The sequence below is a fragment of the Diceros bicornis genome, chromosome 7 (genome assembly GCF_020826845.1).
Source record: "Diceros bicornis minor isolate mBicDic1 chromosome 7, mDicBic1.mat.cur, whole genome shotgun sequence".
Lineage (NCBI taxonomy): Eukaryota > Metazoa > Chordata > Mammalia > Perissodactyla > Rhinocerotidae > Diceros > Diceros bicornis.
This window is the reverse complement of record NC_080746.1, coordinates 86,852,637-86,875,479: the sequence shown is the minus strand read 5'-3', so window position 1 is coordinate 86,875,479 and position 22,843 is coordinate 86,852,637. Positions and strand designations below refer to the sequence as shown.

Sequence of the window (22,843 nt, the reverse complement as noted above, 5' to 3'; positions counted from 1 at the left end):
TCTGCCATACCTTGAATAATCTTACCTATCCCTGGAGTCTCATTCTGTGTCCTTCACACAGTGCTCTGGCCTCTTAGTTCCTGAGCCCACGTGTGCTGTCTCATCTGCCCCTTGAAGAGGGTTCTTCCCACCCTTTCCATAGGTGCTCTTTTCTTATGTTTCAGAAACCAACTTTGAGTATGTCCTTAGAGAAATCTTTCCTGATTCATCCTAAGGAAAGTATGCCTCACCATCATTCTTTATCACTTTATTTTTTTATCTATGGAAACTACTTAATATATTTATGTGTTTATTTGTTTACTGTGTGTGTGACATCTGCCCCAATAAGCAATAAGCTCTGTAAGGGCAGGTGTCAGGTTCACTACTGTATTTCCAGACTGAACACAGTATCTGGTGTATAGTAGCAGCTCAATAAATATTTATTGAATGATTGAATGGCTGAATGGCCATAAGGACACCCTTTTCCCCCCAAGTGTTTCTTTTTAAAAAATTCTACTCTATGATAAAGTTGAAAAAAATAGCTTTATGCACATTCATATACGTTCCATCTGGATTTAAAATAAGCATTTTGCCACATTAGCTTTGTCTGTTCCTCCATATATCTACGTATAATTATACGTGTGTGTTTGTGTGTGTATATGTGTGTTTATAAATTTTCTCTGTGTACATCTGTGTATCTATGTTGGTAGTAGAAGTAAATTGTATGAAAGGAAGTTGTGCACATGACATTCATCTCTAAATAATTCATTGTTTTTCTCCTATGAACAAAATCGTTCTGCTGCATAACCATGATGAAGTTAAGAAATTTCACAGTGAAACAATGCTATATTTTGATTTACAAGCCTTGTTCAAATTTCCCCGTTTGTTCCCAAAATGCCTTTTATTGCCTTTTTTTCTTTTGCTCTAAGGTCCAGTCAAGGATTTCATGTTGTATTTGGTTGTCATGTCCTTCTATATTCTTGTAATTTAAAACAGTACTTTTAGCTATTTTTTCTTTAATTAAATTTATATTAAGTGTCCAAGTTGTTGTCTTATAGAATGTCCACAGTGGATATGTGGAATGGATGGGTCTGAGTGTTCATGCTTAGATTTAGGTTATACATTGTGGCAAGAAGAGTACACAATGATGATGTACTTGTTGCATCATGTTGGGAGGCTACATGATATCAGTGTGTACTGTTACTTATGTAACTAAATTTGATCACTTAGTTAAGGTAATGTTTACCAGATCTCTCCTGTAAAGGTATTTTGTTCCCTTTGTAAATAAGAAATTATTTATGTTAATACTGTGCACATATCCTGTTTACCAACAACCTTTCACCCAGTAATTTTTAGCATCTGTTCATGCCTGAATCAGTTATGACATTGATTTAAAGAAGTTTGTTTTGATACCTCCAACTCATCCCTAATCTCCCTTTCCATATTTGTAGCTTCTTTCTCTCTCATTGAGAATCCTAATTCCAATAATTTAATATATTTACTCATTCGTACTGTCTGAAATACACATAGAATACTACAACCAACAACAAGCCTACTAAGAAAAGCTTAAGATTCATTTGCAAATTGTTTTTGTTCTTAGAATATATCTTACTATACTGTGTTCACAATACTTGAATTAATTCTTTATTCTGTATGGTAGTGTTAGCAATTTGATTATTCAGATAGGCTCATTTTTCTTGTTTGTCTTCAATTTTAGCGTTTTCTTTTGTTTACCTTTCCGTTTTGAATATGTAAAGCATTTTGCTCAGAACTGTATACGGAGGTGTACTCAGAAGTCTCATTCCTATCTTTTTTCCTGCCACACTGTTCCCACCCACCCCCTTATAAATGTAACCATTTCCATTATTTCCTGGCATATTTTTTCTTTTTCTCTGAAAAAGATATTCTTTTCCCTTCTTTCAGAAATGATAATTTACTATAAAAACTCTTTTACACCTTGCTTTTTTTTTTTTTTAAACAAAGAAGTTTATCCTGGAAATCATTTCTCATCAGCTCATAGAATTCTTCCCTATTTTTTAATAGGTGTATAGAACTCCTTTGTGTGGATGTACCATAATTTAGTCAACCTGTTTACTATGGATGTGTATTTAGCTTGTTTCCAATTTTGCTATTTCAGATAATGCTAATATAAAGAATCTTGTATTTGAATCTTGTGTTGTTTGAATCTTGGAGTTGTTTTTTTTGGGGGGAGGGGCGGCGGTAAATTCCTACAAGTGGCATGGTTGGGTCAGAGAGAATGTATCTGCAGTTTTGATAGCCAAATTACCCTCCTTAGGGGTTGTAGTATTTTGCACACCCATCATCAGTGTTATAAGATGTTTGTTTATGAGAATTCCTTCATTAACATCAAATATTGTAAACTTATACATGATAAGAATTGTCCTTTTAGCAAGTGGTGTAGTGTATCATCAGGATCCCTATGGAAAACAGCTGACACTCAAATTAGGCTAATTCAAGGAAGGTTTATACTCAGAAACTAATTACAAAGTTGTGTGCAGAACATAAGGGAATCACCAGGGATGGTACAGGAACCAGCATCAGTGGAGCTGTTTTCACTCCTAGACCTGAAGGGACCAGGGGAGGGAAAGGTTGCAGGAACCTAGGAGAGAGATTCCTGTGTAGCAGACTGCCTTTGGAGATTCAGAGACCTTTGGTCCAAAGACATAGCCAGCCTGAGAAGACTCCACAGGGAAGGAGTCAGGGAAATGCATAACCCTTCCTTCCTCTGACTTCCTGGAGTTCACTCAAAGGGTGCAGGAGTACCTTGATGTAGTTCACATGGGTCAGTTTTCAAGGGCAGAGAGCAGTGTGAGAAGAGTGGAGAGGGAATCTGAAGGGACAGACAAGATATCCTGCACAGGTATGCACGTGTAGATTCGTGGACCCTTGGAAAGAACTGTGCAAACCAGAGGTTTGGACCATCTGTCTTAATCCCCTTCGCTGGTAGAGCTGCCGAGTGCCAGCAGTGTGTGTGGCCACGTCTTATGTGAATGCTGCTTTCCACTCTGAGTTTTCTCTTAAAAAATCCATCAGCTCTTATTCTCAGTTTCAATAGTTCTTAGCAGTGCTCCTCATTGGACTCTCTAAGTATAAAGCCAAATAGTCTTTATCCTCCGATTCCTCTCTAAATAGCTTCAGAGCTCTCTCTTCACCTTAAGAGACTAAGATCCAAAGTAATTTTAGACCCTTCAAACTCCATCCTGTTGCTAGTATCTGTAGGGAAGAAACAGTGTCTGTTAAGCTCTTTCTTCTGATTGCTCTCATCTATCTATCAGTTTTATAATTTTCTGAGATAATTTCATTACAGATATTGTATTTGGAGTTGGACATTGTCTGAGTAATAAAAGAAAAAAGGACTTTTTGGCCCCAATTACTTCTGATCGGAAGTTAATTACAAGCCTTCTCAGTGAAGCAGACCCACTGTATATATAGTTACAGCATCTTTGTATTTTTGAGTGTGTTTTTAGCCAAGTGGATTCTCTTCCATAATCGAAATGATTTAAATTTTGGTGGATTGCTGAGTGATTTACCCTCTCATTTCACCTTTCTGTATTAACCTACTGTATTCACAGTATCTTGTTGGTAAGTGCCATGTGTTTCCTCTTGTTTCATATGTCCCCTCTATAACAGCAGATAAGCTCATTTTTATTTTAGTTTTAAAATGTCATATCCATTTCACTACTTTTTAGGATTTATTCTCATAGATCCCATTTTCAAAGTTAGGCTTTAGGACTTAACCCCACTTTTTCTCTAATTTTATAGTTGAAGCAAAGTAGTATTTAGACAACCTAGTTAACTCTATAGATAATATTTATTCTATTATTATTTTGTCATTTCTCTTAAGAGTCTGTTTGAATTAATAGAGCTTCAGTTATGAAGTTTTTATTTCTAAATAGCACTTATTATTAATTTATTGAAGTCTAAAAATCACTAGTTTTTAAAGTGCATCAGTTATAAATGTAAGCCAGATTCCTGCTGATGGGGGGAGTTGATTTTCATATTACCTGAAAGATTTAATGAGAACACTTTTTAATATGTTATAATTACTTTCTTCAGTGAGTATGACATTACCATGTCTCTTCATTAACCAAAAATCTCAATGGTTCTGATCATCACTTCAAACATTATAACTATTCTATCATACTGAAGGTGTGGAAGGTATAGGAGATTTGGGTTCAGTATTCATTCATTAATTCAGTCAGACAAGCCTTCTATTTACTGACTTCTTTGGTAGGCCCTGAGGATTCAAAGATGAATAATCACAGTCACTGCCCACAGACATAGAAACAAATAAAGTATGTAATAAGGGGAAAGATGTAAACAATGTAGTGTGGTAAGTACTAGAATCAGTGTGTGCTTTAAGGCGGGTGAGTGACACAAAGCCTAAGTAACATTTCCTGGGATGGTATCAGGGAAGACTTGTTAGGGGAGAAGACGTGTAGATGCCTAAAGGTGAACAGATGCTAATTAGTAGTAAAACACTAATAAAAGATGCAGTCCTGTGCTTTGGGCTCTAAAATTCTATTATTTTATTTAAAGATAAGTTAGCCAGAAACTTAGACACTTGAAAATACAACTAATGTTATGAGGTTATAAGGTGTATGCTGATTGCCAAGTGAATGATAGAGTAACTAACATTTATTGAAATACTCTGCTATGCAGACTTCATGTCTTAACACGTGTAATCTTCACTAACTGTCTGATAGGTTCTGATATTAAGCTCATTTTACAGATGAAGACACTGAGACTTACAGAATAACCTCCTAAAGGTCACACAGCTAAAATATGGAACTAGGATACAAACTCCGACAGAATGACTTTAGAAACAGTGTTCTTAACCATAAAAAAATGAACATTAAGGACCATAGGAACTCAGAGGAGAAGGAAGAGCTTGCCTATTGAGAGCTTTTGGAGAAGAGTGACAAATTCGATAGATGATAGATATCATGAAGAATATTCCAGGCATGGTTATTGGCATAAATGAGTGTTCATTGGGCAAAGTGTACCTGCAGGACAAAGCAGTATGGTGGGTAGTCTGCTCATGTAGGAGCATCAGGGAAGGTCAGGCTGGAAGCTGAAGAACGTGAAGGGAAGTACTCTGTGTGGGGTCTCATAGAGAGCTGTGAGGTTCTGGGAGCAGGGGAGTAAGAAGGGAGTCGGTGTGACCTGATGCTTGTCCTGACTCCATCAGTTCCCAGCTCTGGGCTGTTCAGCACATCAGTTTACTGCTCTTAGGTGCCTTTTTCTTATCTATAATGTAATGTTACCTTACAGAGGTTAATTTGTAAAGACTAACAGCAAGAATTGAGCAAATGGTACTTATATTATTGTTGTTGTTATTATTACTGATATATTTTAGTAAATTTAATCTCAGAACAGTGCATAGTAGCCTAGGCCTAACCCTTAGGCCATTAGTTGAGAAATGCTTGAAACATAGTTGTAACAGGTAAATAGGAAGAGACAGATACTAGGGATATTTTAGATGAATATTATTAATAGCTCAAATTTATATAGCTTTTAAAAATTCTGTATATGGTTCTTTATGCTGTTCCATAGTATTGAGGTGTTCATTATTGTATCAATAGTGTATAGTTGACAGATGAATATAACTTTATAATTTACAAAGCACTTGGACATGTTATTGAATTTGATCCTCAGAACCGTTCTGTGAGATATTATTTCCATTTTATTAAGACCCAGAGAGGTTAGATAATTCCTTGAAGTTCACACAAGTTAATAAAAGAGCCAGTTTAAAACTTGAATTTCTATACACCTATTCTAGTGCTTTTTCCTTTATATCATATGATAACATGACAAGAACTGATGTAGTACAGTAAGCGACAATATGGAAAACTGTTATTAGTACCCTGAAAGAGTTAGGATCTTTTCTGAGGTATCTGCCTTAATACCAAGAAATAACCAAGTAATGAAAGGAGACAAACAAGTTCAAAGTCTGCTAGTTATTAATTCATGTATAACCCAGTGATATTTGAATATAATCTTTGTTCAGTAGATCAAAATATTAAGTGGCTCTAATTTACCATTTAAAATATCTTTAGCAGAAATGAAAATAAGCTCTTGGTTTTTTGCACCAAACTGTATCAGGCTTTTAGTACATTCTGGGTGATTGAAAAGTATTTTACAATAGAGCTATTTCTTAAGTGTTTTTAAATAGTACTGATCATGAAACTTTTTGAAATTTACCATCAGGCCAATGGTGGCAGAGCCTACGTAGAACTATGCTTCGTGGTGTTCTGGGAAAAACCTTTCGACTTGTTGGCTATGCTATTCAGTATGGCTGTATAGCTCACTGTGCTTTTGAATACGTTGGTGGTGTTGTCATGGTAAGCTTTTACATTCAAGAATAATCATTTTAAATATACACTTTTTTTAATTGAGGGAAAATGTGTTTTTTCCTTTATTATAATTGAAGTTATTAATTTAATGAATGAAGTATGAATGTTAAAACAAAATCTTTCTAAATTTTGGGATGTAAGAGAGTATGTTTGAATTGGCACTAATATAAAATATAAAAACCATTGCTTTAAATATGGTTCTGTATTCTGTTACTGACAGGGGTGCAAAAGGCCCTGTTAATAGTCTAATAGTAATAGTTTTCACCATTTATTGAATGCTACTTACTGTGTTCCAGGATTTGTTCGATGTTTTACGTTTATTAACTCATTTAATCTTTTCTGCTCTGTGAGAGACTTACTAGAAATCCGTTATACATAAGAGAAAACAGGCTCAGAATGCTTCAGTAACTTGCTCCAGGTCTCACAGTTAGTAAGTAGCCGACTTGGAATTTCAACACAGATTTCTCTGGTTTTCAAAAGTCCTATTCTTTTTTTTTATTGTGAGGAAGTTTTATTGTGAGGAAGATCAGCCCTGAGCTAACATCCATGCTAATCCTCCTCTTTTTGCTGAGGAAGACCAGCTCTGAGCTAACATCTGTTGCCAATCCTCCTCCCTTTTTTTCCCCCAAAGCCCCAGTAGATAGTTGTATGTCATAGTTGCACATCCTTCTAGTTGCTGTATGTGGGACGCGGCCTCAGCATGGCCGGAGAAGCGGTGCGTTGGTGCGTGCCCGGGATCAGAACCCAGGCCGCCAGCAGCGGCGTGCGCACTTAACCACTAAGCCATGGGGCCGGCCCTCAAAACTCCTATTCTTAACCACCGTGTTTAACTGTTGTTAAAACAAATGATTATTCTGCCTTATGTCAGTATGGCAAGGCTGCCCCACACCAGTGCTTTTTCTTCATATCGCATCACGAATCTATCAGCTGTGATCGTAGTAACCTTTTGTCATGTAAATGAAAGAATAAGTTGATTGAATGGCTAGTCAGTGGGTTTGTTGTTGCTGTTGCTGTTTTTATCCGGTTTACCCCAACAGATTCACAGTCGTACAACCTCAGGTTGAGCTGGAGTGATGCAAATAAATATATTTAACTGAAACTCCCCACTTTGATGTTTTAAAGTTGCATCGGTACTTCTACTGGGCTACAGAGGTAGCGCACATAAACTTGCCTTGTGTTCTTTGTTGCTGCCTGAGTAGGAAGTTTGAGTAGAAAGTTTTATTTACCCATAAGTGGAGTAAGTGGAGACTGCCGTATTTAGATTTTTTTAAGTGGCAGTGATTGTTTATAACAATTTTGAGGTATAGATGAATACTATTGTTTTAAGACATACTAATATGAAAATCTTTAAAGTGCATCTCATCATGCCAGTATTTTTCAGTAGAAAATATAAGTTGCAGCCCCATCAAATGAGTAAGCTATTCTCTTGGAAGAGAAGGAAAGGTATCAACTCATTGGGAATAGTATGATGCCACTTAATAAATTACCATCATGGGCACTGCATGAAGTTTGACAATAGCAGGAAAATAAATAAATCATTCATTTATTCATTCAACACATATTTATCGAGTATGAACTTTATGCGAAGCGCTGTTCTTGACCGGGGTTATACAGCTGGGAACACGAGAGACCAGGCCCCTGCCCTCATAGGGCTGACATTCTACAGGACAGCCAAAATTTGGAAGCATAGATAATGTTATTTTATTTGTGTATTATAATGTAATATCAATAAACCATTTTTAATGTATTTGCCTGTGTTTCCAGACTGTGTGGGCACTCTGTAGACTTGAACTTATCTGGGAGCTGCCAGCTTATTATGAATCATCTTCCAAGCTTGAAGAACATTTGCTTGATTTTCTTTCTTTTGAGCCTGCTCAGATGATTTATGTTAAATTAAAAAAAGTTTTGAACTCAAATTACAAAATTACCTCTCTTTTCAGTGTTCTGGACCATCAATGGAGCCTACAATTCAGAATTCAGATATTGTCTTTGCAGAAAATCTTAGTCGACATTTTTTTGGTATCCAAAGGTAAATTTCTGTCATAGATATATAAGTTTATGGTGAAAACACACACACATTGTGTCTTTTCTGCAGTTTAACTTTATCTTTAAAAGCTCTGTTGTAAATAACCAAATTAATGACCATCTAGATAAAATTTTGACTCGAATATTTTCTCTCAGTTTGAGAAATTTTAATAGTTTCTCTAAACACATACAGTCTCTTGGGTCATTGCGTCTCTTGCGTCATTATCCAAAATAGATAGCAGTCCCTTTATAATGTACATTTAAGCCTACTTTCCTTTTTGGGGGGAGAGGGATCCTAGAATGTTTTGAGTTAAGAACTAGGGACTTAGGAACTACATTTACTTATCCAAATCAGTGGTTTGTTTTTTTAGTATTTTCAGTAATCCTGTATTTCGATTAATGACTCTCTTCTTCTCTATAGCCTATGATGAGCACTCAATTTTTTTTTTTTTTTGAGGAAGATTGGCCCTGAGCTAACATCTGTTGCCAGGCTTCCTCTTTTTCTTTTTTCTCCCAAAAGCCCCAGTACATAGTTGTATATCCTAGTTGTAGGTCCTTCTAGTTGCTCTATATGGGATGCTGCCTCAGCATGGCCTGATGAGCGGTGAGTAGGTCCTTGCCCAGGATCCGAACCGCGAACCCTGGGCTGCCAAAGCAGAATGCATGAACTCAACCACTACACCACCAGGCCGGCCCTGCACTCGATGATTTTTAGACTGTGGCTGTCTGTATAGCTGGGAGCCAGAAATCTTATCTATTCTGATTCTCCTGATTAATTATATTAAGTTGAAGAACTCCTTGGCAAATATTGTTTGCCACTCAACCTTTTAAAATCCTTTTCTAAGCAGTGTTTCCAATCCTTGTGATGCTGTTCATTCTACTTAACTCTGTATTATTCCTTCTGAATGAATGTCAAGTATTAATAATTTATTGTATTTTCTAAAGAGCACCTGTCTGATTCCCTAAAATCTTAGGTCCATTAGTTTTCATAATTCTGAAAAAATAAACCAGCTTTCAACTCCATAAACTACAAATTTGACTCACTTGAGCTGGTATTTAGCTTATGGCATAAGTAGTTTCATTATTGACCTTTTCTATATTCTGTTGCACATTACTGAAAAATCATCAAGAATAGGGTAAAACTGTTCTTTGCATTTGCTGATCTTTTACCATCTTAGATTCTTTAGATGGAAACTCTTTCTTGGTCATGCTGTGTGGTCTAGCATGGTCCCTGGATAATAATTCTTCAGATCTTTTACCCATAACAACTTTAAGACACCTAATTGATAGATATGGGGTTATAAAATACAATTTACCCAACAGGCTGTGTTCTAGCTTCCTTTTCTTTGTAATTTATATCAGAATAAGTTAATATAGTCTTTGGATTAACTGGAGAGCTAGCCCCTCTGTAGCATGAAGACAGGCTTCTGTTTTCCATGCTAATGACATGACTTTATTCTAGAGTCCTTGAGCATCCTTAACCAGGAGCTGAACTTGTTGGCTAAGTAGTTTTTGAATGAATAGCTCAGTATTGTCTCTCTCTCTTTTTTTTTTTTTTTGATAGATACTCTTTGCATTCAGATGAGTACTAACAAATAACTACATTCAGTAAGTTAAGATTTTTTGAAGGATTCGTTTTGTATTCTGTTCATTCAGGGAGCCCATTAGGTTGCAGGCCAGCTCTAAATCTGGTGTTTGTATGAGACATACCAAAGTAACTTTTACAACCAGCGTAGTCAGTTGGTAACTTCTACTTGGGAAATACTACTGTCCTGAGTATTCATTTTCTCTTATCTGCAGTACAGAATTCTGAGATTCCTCTTGCCAGCTGCCTGTTTCTAAAGCTAGAATAGCCCTCCACATAGTTGGAAAGTGAAAGTCTGTGTATCTGCTGTCTAAAGCGTGTGGATCCCTTGTACAGTCAAATGCACAGAACACTCATGCTCGAGACACTCACAGTCTCCTCTTGCTGCTTATACGTGATTGTACATTATAGAGAACATGAAGACGAACTGACCCTTTTCAGAAGTTTACCATCTAGTAGGGTAAAAAGGATGTTTATGACTATAAATGAGAAAGGAAAATTTAAGTGTTAGTTCTATTAAGTTCCTTTTTAAACCCTATTTGAAGGAGTTGAGAGTCCAAGGGATATATATTTTGATCTAAGCTCTATGCATATATCTGGTTAGACTACCAGAAGTATAGTCTACATTATTATTGCTTTCTGTAGGGCCGGCACAGTGGCGTAGTGGTTAAGTTCGCGCGCTTAGCTTCGCGGCCCTGGGGTTCGCAATTTTGGATCCTGGACGTGGACGTGTGCACCACTTATCAAGCCATGCTGTGGAGGCATCGCACATACAAAATAGAGGAAGATGGGCACAGATGTTAGCTCAGGGCCAATGTTCCTCACAAAAAAAAAAATATATATATATTGCTTTCTGTAAAAACACCTTGACTAAATTATTTTTATATTGCCATTCAAGTGCACTTTGTTTTTTTAAGGGTCATCTTGATTGTTGGGTCAAAAAACTACCCAAAATCAACTTTGTTGGTATGTTACAATCTTTGCAAATTTGTTCATCTGAACAGTTCCACTGACTGATTCTAATTGGTTGGAAAGAGAATAGTTTATCCCATTTTCAAAAAAGGGCAGCCTTATATCGCCTCCAGATTATAGAATTTAATGTTTTAATGGCTTTCAACTCTTATCAAGAATAGCCTCAAGAAATGACCATTCTGAATACTTTTTCTGTATTTTCTGTAAGATTTCTCATGAAGATGGTGTCTTTTATTCTCTTACATAAGAATCCTTGTTGTATATCTCTTTGATTTAGTTAAGAAAAATTTTGTCATATCTCCCAAACTAAACTTTATTTTGTTAATGATTGCCATGTAATCAGTCATAATTTCTTTTTTGACCTGCCTACCAAAAAGTTGAGAATTCATTTTAATACTTATATATATAGCAATAACTAGGTTTCTGAGTTAACCATCATCTTCCTTTTATTTTTATGGCTTTTGTATTATTTTGTTATATGCATCTTTTATTATAAGTAACATCAAATTATTTATGGAACTAGATACAGATAATAAGTAAATATATTAAATCCTTTTAAATATGTGTCAGTCAACAGAATTCACTGAGTGCTCATTTTATGCAGAATGAGCATTGTGTTCTGTTTGGTTGGGGCATCAGTCCAATATTTTTGTCCCCTTCTTCCTTTCCACTTTTAAAGATCTTCGTTATTCTTCCATTACATGTAGATTGTTACTTCTTCCATGAATCGTGCCTTCCATATGTAATCGTACCCATATTGGTTTTATATGTTGGATATGCCATTTTATCTATCTTTTGTAAAATATGTTTGGGCGACCATTTTATTTGGTTGTGTCTTCTGATACTTTTCTTCAACTATAAGTCTTTGTGTGCTGTACTGTAAATTATCTAGGTTATATAATTTATATGCTATAATTCCTTAATTCCTTGAGCTCTGGGAAAACATAGATGATGTTTCTATCTTTTTATGTGCTTTATAGTCAATCATTACTACTGACTGGGCAGTAAAATTTACTTAGTTAATTTTGTGGTATTTACATAGAATTGTTTTTCCGTAGTTTTGGTTCTAAAAGTTTGGATGCAAAAGTAACACAATAGTGGATACAGTACAAAAAGCTAATTCTTGTGGAATTATCAGAAATCTGAGAATCTTGTGACAGCTTTTCCATCACTCTCATTGTTGGGTTCTGACCCATAAAGGTCCATCACAAAGGTTCTCAAAGTGGTTAGATGTATGGGAGTTGCTCTATGAAGTTGCTTTATAGAAGAATTATAGCTATGCCATGATGTGTTCATGCTCAACAAATAACACTGACATTTCTTTGACTTTTTTCCCTTCAGAGGTGACATTGTGATTGCAAAAAGCCCAAGTGATCCAAAATCAAATATTTGTAAAAGAGTAATTGGTTTGGAAGGAGACAAAATCCTCACCAGTAGTCCGTCAGATTTCTTTAAAAGCCATAATTATGTAAGTAGCACTTCAGTTATGTTACTCATTGGTGTCATGGTTGATTAGCAGTAACTGAACACACAAGGAAAGTGACTTTTATTCATACTTTGAATATAAGTTAAAATGCTGCATTCAGTAGAATTTAAGTATGTTTTCATCAAGAACAACTTGGCCATTATATTTTATACATTTTTAGTTCCTTTTAAAACTCTATATAAACTTCTCAGTAATCATTGTTGCAGGCAGGATTCACCAATGGATGCCAAAATTATTGAGCAAAACTTTGAGGAAAAATAGTATATTTGCATAATGTCAAAGTATCTCTCCCAAGATATTTATTACAAAGGGAAAAATAGTAAGTTCATAGAGGAGAAACCTGGCAGACACCACCTTAACTGAGTGATAGGGGTTAACGTCACCAGTAATAAGATATATCAGTGTAATGTCGCCCCTGAATTGAAGCAGGAGAGGGCACAGCACTTCTGTGTTATTCTTGCAAAAGGGGGTATAATTTCAGTCTAAGCATGAGAAAACGTCCGACCAGCCCTGGTCGAGGTCATTCTGCAACGTAACTGACCAGTACTCTTCAGAAGTGTCAAGGTGATGAATACAAGGAGGAGACAAAGGAGGCTTAAATGCAGTCTGGGATCCTGGCTTAGAAAGTTTTCCCACTGACTTCTTACTGGAAAATTGGATAAAATTAAATAGGGTCTGTGGTTAATTTTTAACAATCCTACTTAAATTTTTAGAGTAGAAATGGTATGTAGCTTTGGTCTGGTCAGCTTGCCTCTCTAAGTAGAAGAGCAGAGCAGGAGTGGTGGTGGCAGAGGGAGGAGCCGATGGCACGTGCCCGCTCCTTTCAGCAGTCACAGGGCTGCTATGACACAGCCATGGCGGGGGAGGCTGGCCTTTTGTGCACTCAGCATATGCTCTTCTTACCTTAATAACTATAACAAGTTTCTAGTTTTCTTTAAATTTTCTGTCACTATCAAATTATTAATAGAGCTGTTACATCTATTAACTCACTTTACCTCTGTCGTCATCCCGTGTAAGCATATAATTGAGTTAAATTGTCTTCATCATTGTAAATTTATTTTGAACTATAATAGCCTCTCTTTGCCCTATAAGTAAGTTTGATCGATAGACTATTAAATAATCTATTATTTATTTACTATCCATAATAGACTGTAGTTCAGCTGTGCAAATGTTTAAATGTTTATTACTACAGTGCTAAACATGCTAGTAATTGTTAGTGGTTGGTGATAATACTGTTGAAGATGATAGTGTGATATCAGGTAACCGATTTTTCTGTGGCCTTTATTATGGACACTGTATCCTATTATTCTTCAAAAATGTCAGATTCTGACATAATGGTTTCAGTTTCACATGACTCATCGTTTCATGAGGCATTCTAGTCACTTCTGAGTTCCTTTGGCAACAAGCATATACTTGAGAACAGAAATAGTTTTGTAGTAGACAGAACAACAGAACAGATAACCGACAGCATCCCTCTCTGTGTACTCACATCCCACACCTGTGTCGTTTTCTTTTGAAGAGTTATTAGAGGAGGAATGTCAGGACAGAGGGTTTAGATAAAATCTCTGCTAAGTAATCAAGAGAAAATGACCAGAGAATTCTGTTTAAGGAGAACACAGATTGAGTTTTTATGTTAAGTGAATGGATAAATTAGAGGAACTGCCATTTTGTCCCAGGGATATTCCATTTTCTTTGGTTTGCATGTTTTTAAGTGTACAAACAATTGTAATAATTTTGACCAGCACTTATGATGCATTTACTCTATACCAGACGCTGTTGAAACTCTTTACAAGGGTTAATTTATTTAATCATCACAACAGCAGCGCAGTGAGTTCAGCAGTCATCGTATTTGACAGATGGGAGAACTGAGCCACAGAGGGTTACATAAATGGCCCCATTTCGCAGAGTTGGTGAGAGGAACAGTTGGGATGCAAATACAAGTAAGCCTGGTTGCATCCAGGAGCTGTGCTCCTGACCGTGCCACTACGTTTCCTCCCCAAATGTCCTTTGCTATCTAATTCTTATTTCTACTCCCGTGTCGTCAAATTGTACTTCCCTTAAAATGTGTCTTCATTATTTTTAAAAAGAAAGGGAACCTTTTCGATCAGAGGCAATGTTGGTTCTGAAAGAGAAGCCAGTGATTTCTGAAGGGTTCTCCACCCTCCAACCCCCCAAGTTTTTCTAGGCTGGGTTATTCAAGCCACAAGAATTGTGTAGCTATTACAGAACCACTTTAGGAAATGTGTTCCATTAATCAAGGTGATTTATAACAAAAATTCATCCAAGTTTGGAGCACTCTGAGAAGATACTCAAACTGTTTGCAGGTCCAACCTCTAGAGTGTTCCCTTTTTCGGCTCTCTCTGAAGCACACTGGGGCTGTGTTTCATGAAATAGGTTTCTTCCCCTTACCTGAGCATCCTCTTAGAAAAATCATTGTTGTTTATAAGATAAAGACATTGCTATTCCGATCTTGATTGAGCTGCATAGTAAAGATGATAAATATTAAATGTGTTTTGAATTTTAGTCAAAAAACGTTTCTTCTCCTAAGTAGGTACTTCAGAAGGCAAAACACAGAAATTGTCACTTGGAACCTAGAATATAGAGTTTAGCATATGAAAGAAATTGCATTGTTCACAAGTTGGCAAAAAAGAACGTAAACAGATCTTTGGTTAAGTGACGTGGAACCATTTTATTCATTCCGGAGTTCTGAAAGTCCACGTGGCAAGCAGCACTTATGCAGCGTGATTTACTTTTTACATTAAGCGTTTGGGAGCTAAGCAGGCCCTGTCCAGGTGCTGCTGCAGTGGGTTTTGCTTATTTCAATGGTGTTGAGGCCAGTAGTTCTTCCCTTGAATTATGGGCTGAGTGTTGCCCACCAGGATATGAGCTTAGTTTGTGACTCTCAAAAGAAACAGTTGTTCTCAGCTCAAACATCTGGATAACTTGCCTGTCTGTACTGTAGGAATTCCTCAGTTTGCCCCTAGAAGCCACTGATTTGCCAAAAGATAATTTAATTGGAAGTGGAAGCTTTCAGGAAATAGGAAATACATAAGATGGACTGGCATTCTCCCGTTGATTTGCACAGCAGGCAAAATGCAAAAAGCCTCGCTACGTTAGTGTGGTCTCTGTCCCCAGGGAGTATAGGGCCAGGGCTCGGGAGGACAGCAAACTTTTGTTGTGAAGCTGATGAAGAGACAAGAAAACGCTTGGTGATCTTTTTGAGGATAACGTCGCGTGGCCCAGGGCTGTGAATTCAATCCCTAGTGTGGCTGTGGTGCTGTTAGGCATTCTGAAGTACAGTAAATTCCTATCAGCCAGCAGACGCGCTCAGACACCTCCCATCTACACAGGCTCCTTGGACACCACAGCCTCCTGTGGGAAAGAGCTGTGCACACCGACTCCACTCAAGACTTTGTCTTCTCTCTTGAACTCATTCTGGTTAGGCTGTGGTCCCCACCACCTCACTGAAACAGTGCTTGTCAGGGGTCCCCGACGACTTCTCTGCTATCAGTCCAGCGTTCACCTTTCTGTCCTCAGCGTACTTGACCTATTGTTACTATTTGAAATAGTTGTTCTCGAAGTCTGGTTTTCCTTAGTTTTTGGGACACCACTCTGCCTAGGTTTTTTTTTTTCTCTCTCTGCTTCTTCTGAGTTTCCTTTGTAGGTTCTTCCAAACATTGGAATAACTGAGGGTTCATATTTTAAACTTCTCTTGTTTATATAAGCACACACTTTACATGACCTCATCCTGTCTCAGGGTTTTAAATACTAACTCAGCTTGCCATTTTTTTTTTTTTTTCACTGAGGAAGATTACCTGTGAGCTAACATCTCTTGCTAATCATCCTCTTTTTTTTTTTTTTTTGCCGAGGAAGATTGGCCCTGGGCTAGCATCCATGCCCATCTTCCTCTACTTTATATGGGATGCTGCCACAGCATGGCTTGATAAGTGGTGTGTGGGTCCACATTCGGGATCCGAACCCGTGAACCCTGGGCCGCTGAAGTGGAGCGTGCGAACTTAACGGCTACACCACTGGGTCGGCCCCCTCAACTCCCAAATTTTTATCAACCACAACCTCTTCCCTGAACTTCAGAATCGTATATCTAATAGGCTGCCTAATATCTCCACTTTAGTATATAATGGTCACTTTGAACTTAATATGTCCAAAACTAAACTCTTGATTTTCCTTCCCAAACTGGCTCCTCCTGCACACTTCCCCATCACAAACAGGCAACTCCACTCTTCTGCCTTCTTAGGTCATAAACCTGGGAATCATCCTTGACTCTCTTCCTCTTTCACCCACATCCAGTCCGTTAGCACATCATGATGACTATCTTCTAAATATAATCAGCATTAGACCACTTGTCACCATCACTGCTGCTATCCCGGTGCAAACCAGAGCCACCCCTCTTGTTTTCTTGCAGGAACTTCTGAACTGCTCTTTCCTGTCCTTTTACCTCCACTGACTATTCTCCACCTTGGAGCTGAAATGATCTTTTTTTAATAATGATGCCTTTGTGAGTAATAATGTTACTCTTCTGCTTAAAGACCCCACTGGCTCCCTGTCTCACTATGGGTGTTAAAAGCCACAGGCCTTACGATGACCTACAAGACCCTACGTGGTCACTCTTGCTGCTGCCTGTTCTTGTCATTAAAGTTTTATTGGGACACAGGCACACTCATTTGTTTACATTTATCTGTGGCTGCTGTTACGCAGACAGCAGAGCTGAGTAGTAGCAGAGACTGCGTGGCCTGCAGAGCTTAGGCTGCTTACGCTCTGGCCCTCTGCAGAGCAAGTTTGCTGACCCTTGCTCTGGAATAGAAGGTGTTGATGGCAGGGGTTTGTTGTGACCATGGCTGATTCCCCAGCACCTAGACTGTGACTCGGCATCTAATAGGTGCTTAATACTTGAAGGGTGGACCAGTGCCTGTATGATTGGTGCCTGACGTATTTTCTTCTGGTGTCGATTCTACTTCTACTCAGTTTCTTCTACTAGTTTCTTCTGCAAACTTGCTCCCCAGTAAATGCGTGATGTTACTGTTTTTCAGTAAGATGGGTGTTACTGTAACCCACCACACCCTGTGCTACTGCTGAACTGGTCAATCTGTGGTCATTCTGGTCTTCATAGAAAGCTTGCAAGCTAAGCTACTTCCATGGTGGGGCTGCCTGACCACCTTCCATAATTGCAGGTGAAAGCTGTGGAAAATATTGGAGTGTCCCTGTTACTTTGTACAGCAGAGCAGAGTGCTGATTAAATGTTTCTTTCCCCAACTGACTTCTGTTTGGACTGAATGATTTTTTTTTTGCTGAGGAAGATTCATCCTGAACTAACATCTGTGCCAGTCTCCCTCTGTATTGTATGTGGGCCCCCACCACAGTGTGGCCACTGATGAGCAGTGTAGGTCCACGCTCAGAAACTGAACCCGGGCCACCGAAGCAGAGCGCACCTAACTTAACCACTAGGACACAGGACCAGCCCTGAATGATATTTTTCAACCCTTTTATTGAGCAGACTAAAAATTCACCTGGCTCTGAATTGACCTGTCAGTTTGGAGTACTCTGAACTAGGTCTAGTCTAAATCTTCTAAAGGAATGGTGGAATTGAGGCACCCTGGACCTACCTTGCTCTCATTTTAAGGGAAGTTTTGGTACCCAGAAATGCTGTGGGGGTTTTGTTACGATGAAGGCTAAGTTGCCCTGGCACCATGCACTGCCTACTAATTAGGTGTGTGGTAATGCGAGTTTCCTGCATTTCCGTAGAAAGGCGTGTGCCTTTTTGACATATTTAACTACTAGACAGGTATTTTGTTCTTTTGATCCTCTAATGGGTTGGCAGATCAGTGATGGGTAAAGTTGTTACCTGTAGTTGGTAAACCTCTGCTTTCCAGTGGTTGTTCATTACAAAATGAAGAATCATTTTTAACATCTTTGAAATAATTAAAACTTTATTGAATTTCAGTTTCTCAACCATAGCAGCCACTCTGTATTGAAGATGGACATATTAATAGAAATAAGATTATGGAGATTTCAGTATATTCCTGTAGTTAGAGCATAGCAATCTTTTGCTGTTGTTACAGGAAACATATCTGTACTTATGAGAAAAATTATGTTTTTACTTTTATCATCAGCCTATCAAAATATCAGGCTGTTTCCAGCTTTTTGGTTCTTGATACCACAGATTGTGGTGTCACAGACAGAAGGTGAAATGTTGCTCACCGCATGATGGTCTGCACCACAGTGGAGTGGTGCTGGGTGAGTAAGGAATGTAGCACTTCTTACATTTTTCTTTTTGAATTACAGGGTATGTTAATAACATCATTATTTTTACTGGCAGAAATGTAGGAAATAGAGACAGTTTTACATTTCAGAAAGAACTGATGAAGTGTCCTCAGGACGCACTGGTGGCATAATGTTCCAAAAGGAGGACTTGGAAATGGGACAGTGTGCCAGTAATAAAGCTGTTTACAGTATGTGGGAAAATGTTTAAATTGATTGACAGACTGAAAAACAATCTTGGTAATTGCACAGCATCAGAAAATGGTCACTTTCTATAGTGACCACTAAGAGCCCCTGAATGTGTCCTGTTTATTTAGGTTGTAGTTCACATCCTTGAATATCCTAATGCTGTTTTTCTGTTTGTTTAAACGTCATTTACTTTAGCTAAAGGTCACAGCCATATGGTCTTCTGTTACCACCTGTATTATAACAGAAGAGGTACTTCTGAGTGAGAGAGAGGGCTTGTTTATTATAAGCTGCTGATCCACTAGATCCTTATGTCATTTAAATAGAAGAACTGCCTAATAATGTCACTTACTACATCACACGGCTAAACAGGGGCCTTGCTTTTTGCAGACTGTGGTGATAAAAACCTGTGCTGCAATCCATTTCTCAGCAACGCTCCCAGGTAATTGATCACGGCACGCTGCTCCCGCCCTGATTGCGCTGATGTGGGGGATGTGTGTTTACTCACTTGCTCAAGTGAAGCTCGCTGCAGAGATGACGCGACTGTTTCATCCTATAACACAATTCTGAAGATAAATTTGACTTATTGTTTACAATTCTGAGGTGTTTTTCTTCAGATGTTAATGCTGAAGAATCATCTTTGAGGTCCCCACAGCTTAAGTATTTTCTGAATGTTCTCTGAACATTTTCAGAGTAATTTGATCTTAGTTTAACAATAATATGTAGTTTACAGCATTTTATTTTGTATAAATGTATTTTATCTTATATGAGTTATATGAGAGCTCTATACTTTAAGCTTGCCTTGGTGATTGGGAGAAATGATGAAGACTGGAATTGTAACGCTGCTGTGCAGTGTGAGCATCTGCGGCCGACCCCACCTCTGCTGTAGTGAAGAGAGTATTTTCCAGTGTCTTGTGGCTTCCTCGTTGGATACAGGGGTCTGTGAGGAAGCTGCTGTTGACTAGGCGGAGTATGTTCACCTGTCTTTTGAAATAAGCAACTAAGTGAAGTTCTCATGTTACCACTTTGGGTAATTAAAATTCTGCCGCTTTCTGTGACCCACTTAATCTTAGTCCCTGAAGGTGTTCTGGCTCCACCAGACCATTCTCTACCTAAGAACAGAAAAGAGGAAGAACAGAAATAAAAGCAGGTGTGCATGTTACAAAACAGTTGAAGATAGTTCTAATAGCAGAAAATATTGGCATTACAAGCCATGTTACTGCAAACCTAGATATAGCCACTTTAAGAAAACTTGGGGTCATTTAGTCTGGCACAGCTAGTGCTTGTGTCCCCACTGAACACCCAGGTAGAGCCAACAGGGAAAGGAGACGAAGTACTTAAAACTACAGGGTAATTTAGAATTCTAAGACACGGCTTAAGATTCTGATCTACTTCCTGTGCACTGTGTGTATCAATCTCTAAATCAGGAGGGGTGAGAGAAACCTGTTGTGTGAAGAGACCTGAAATGTGACCTGACTTCCCTATGTGAAGAAAGTCAGAGTAGGTCTCGGGACATGGACCGATATGGACTTCTGACCCTGACTGCAGTGTCCCTAACCCCAAGCCAGTCCCAGCATTCCGGCATCCTCCCTCAGGAGGCTGTGCCTCTGGAGCAGCCGGAACCACTGGACCTGGGGGGCAGGGGCGTGGGGTGGGAGAGAAGACTTACTGGCCTTCAGGAGGCTATAGGGGTGGGCCGAGTTTGCCAGACATGAACTTAACAACTCTCCTTTGACTTTGATTTATTCGTGCATTCATTCATCCCACAAACGTTTATTAAGTGCTTGTGTCAGGGCCAGCGCCATGTTAGAGCAGACCAAGTCCCTGCCTACAGCGCCATCCACCAGAACTTCTACAAAGACAGAATGTTTTATATCTGTACTGTCCAGTATGGTAGCCACTAAGCACATGTGGCTATTGAGCACAGGAAATGTGGCTAGTGTGTCTGAGGAACTGAATTTTTAGTTTTATATAATTTGTAAAATTAACTTAGCCACATGTGTTACTAGTGGCTGCCATATTGGACATGACAGCTTTAGGAGCTTATAGTCAAGCTGCAGGAGCAGACAAGGAATTACAGTGTGGTGTAAGAGCATTATATGCAGTGATGAGACACAAGAGGGTATTTAGCCCAGCTGGGGAAGCAGAACTTGAGCTGAAGTTCTAGAGGGTAAGTAGGAGTTAGCCAGAGCAGGCAGCATATTCAGAGGCCTGGAAGGGAGAGAGCAGCGTTGTGCTTTGGGCACAGCTGCCAGAAGTATGCTGCTCTGTCTGGAACTTAACAGCAGGCAGGGGTGGGTATTGAGAAGAGATGGAAATGAACAGGGCTGCTCAGTTCCTTGTATGTCTCAAGGAGGGGAGTAATATTATCAGACTGTGTGAAAGGTCACCCTGATATTAGCATAGACTGATGGAGGATGGTTTGGAGTGGGGGAGACCGGAGGCTGGCAGACCAGTTAGTAGGCTGTGAGTAAGAATAATAGAGATGATAACATTAAGCGTGGAAGGCAGTACAGAGTCTGGAGAAAGACTAAGGAACTACCTAGACACGATTGGATGCCAGAAGAAATGGAATTGAAGGGCTCAAAACTAACCCAAGTTTCTGGCATTAGCAATAGGGTAGGTGGTGCATTAAATAGGGGATTCTGAGTGAGATGTTAATTTGGGAAATGGAGAAAAGATATATTCAGTTTTGGAGTAGTGTAGAAGCCTATCTAAGAAGCCTAAATAGACTACTTTAAATGAATGTAACGGCAATTAAATTATTATAGGAAGTGGGAAAAAACAAGTGGTTTTCCCAGAGTGACGTCTGGATGGTATACTATTCCCTCCTTGATGTCCACAGTGTGTTTCATGATCTGTTAGTCAAAATAATGTTTTGATGCTCTCAGCCCCCAGAGAGCAATCATTCTTTTTAAAGATCATCAGCTATTTTCTTTGTATCTTATATCACAAAACAAGTAGTCTGTTATCCACCTACCTAATCTGCAATTTTGTATTCACAAAGCTAGATTTCATTCTAAATAACTTCCAGGGTGTGGAACATGAGAGTTCTGGTTTGGATGAATAAAACACAAGTAGAAGTGTCTGTCAAAGAAAAACATGTAACAATGCTTTTTTTAAGGCATTAGTAACATCAAGGACAAAAAGATGTACGTGTTTTATTTTGATCATTTCCTTTGTGGAGTATGGACTCTTTCCTACCCCTGATCTTCTAGTTCTAATACCATTTCAGGTGTAAATCATATTTCTAGCCAGTCTCTGTGTGAAGCAGTTATGCCTAGGGCTGCAGAGATTCAGCTATAGGAGTAAATCCAGATAGGGGTGAGTTTTCACTTTGGGAAAAATTATTTGAAGTCCCAAGAATCGAAATTTTGATGGAAACATATTAGTACATCTTTTGTACAGTATGAATCTGATTTACCAACTATTTAGACTTTTTCTGAGAGAATGGGAAAACTCATTATTACATACTTACCACTATATTCTGCTCTCTGGATACCCCGTGTTTCATTAAGTTAGGCTCATCTTTTGGAATATGAGAACCAAAGTGTGTACATCAGGCTATAATACAACAAAAATACAGAGATAGTCTTGAAATGACAATATAAGATGCTTCTTTTAAATACTAATCCAAAAACAGAGCAGGTAACATTGTTTTACAGATAGAACAGAAGAGAAGGCAGAGAGCAAAATAATCCGTTGTCCTAGGAAAGTCAGGTGGGATTTGGACAGTAGTAGATGGCTTAGATGGAAGGGCCTGTTTACTGGCTTCACTCTCAACACTTCCCCTTCCTCTGCCTTCTTACTAGTTGGTAGAGGGTTCTGAAGAAGTGAATGCTTCATAAGGAAGAGCCTGAGCATTTGATATTTAATAAACATTGCTTGATGAAGATGCCTGTTAAAAGAATAAAAATGTTAGTCTTGACTACATTTGGATGATTTGGTCTTAAAAAC

At 38.4% G+C, this 22,843-nt stretch overlaps 1 protein-coding gene across 6 annotated transcripts in view; it reads left to right on the top strand.

The window, feature by feature from the left end:
• Positions 1 to 22,843, top strand: part of IMMP1L (inner mitochondrial membrane peptidase subunit 1) — an 80,763-nt gene that overhangs the window by 48,645 nt on the left and 9,275 nt on the right. For 4 of the 6 annotated variants that reach the window (XM_058546193.1, XM_058546190.1, XM_058546189.1 and 1 more), the window contains 3 exons: positions 6,211 to 6,344; positions 8,297 to 8,385; positions 12,280 to 12,406. In XM_058546193.1, coding sequence (XP_058402176.1) covers positions 6,240 to 6,344; positions 8,297 to 8,385; positions 12,280 to 12,406 — 321 coding nt within the window. In that variant the 5' untranslated portion in view covers positions 6,211 to 6,239. Of the gene's footprint in view, positions 1 to 6,210; positions 6,345 to 8,296; positions 8,386 to 12,279; positions 12,407 to 19,276; positions 19,329 to 22,843 lie in introns of all 6 variants that reach the window. The other 2 variants (XM_058546191.1, XM_058546192.1) reach the window with 1 other exon arrangement.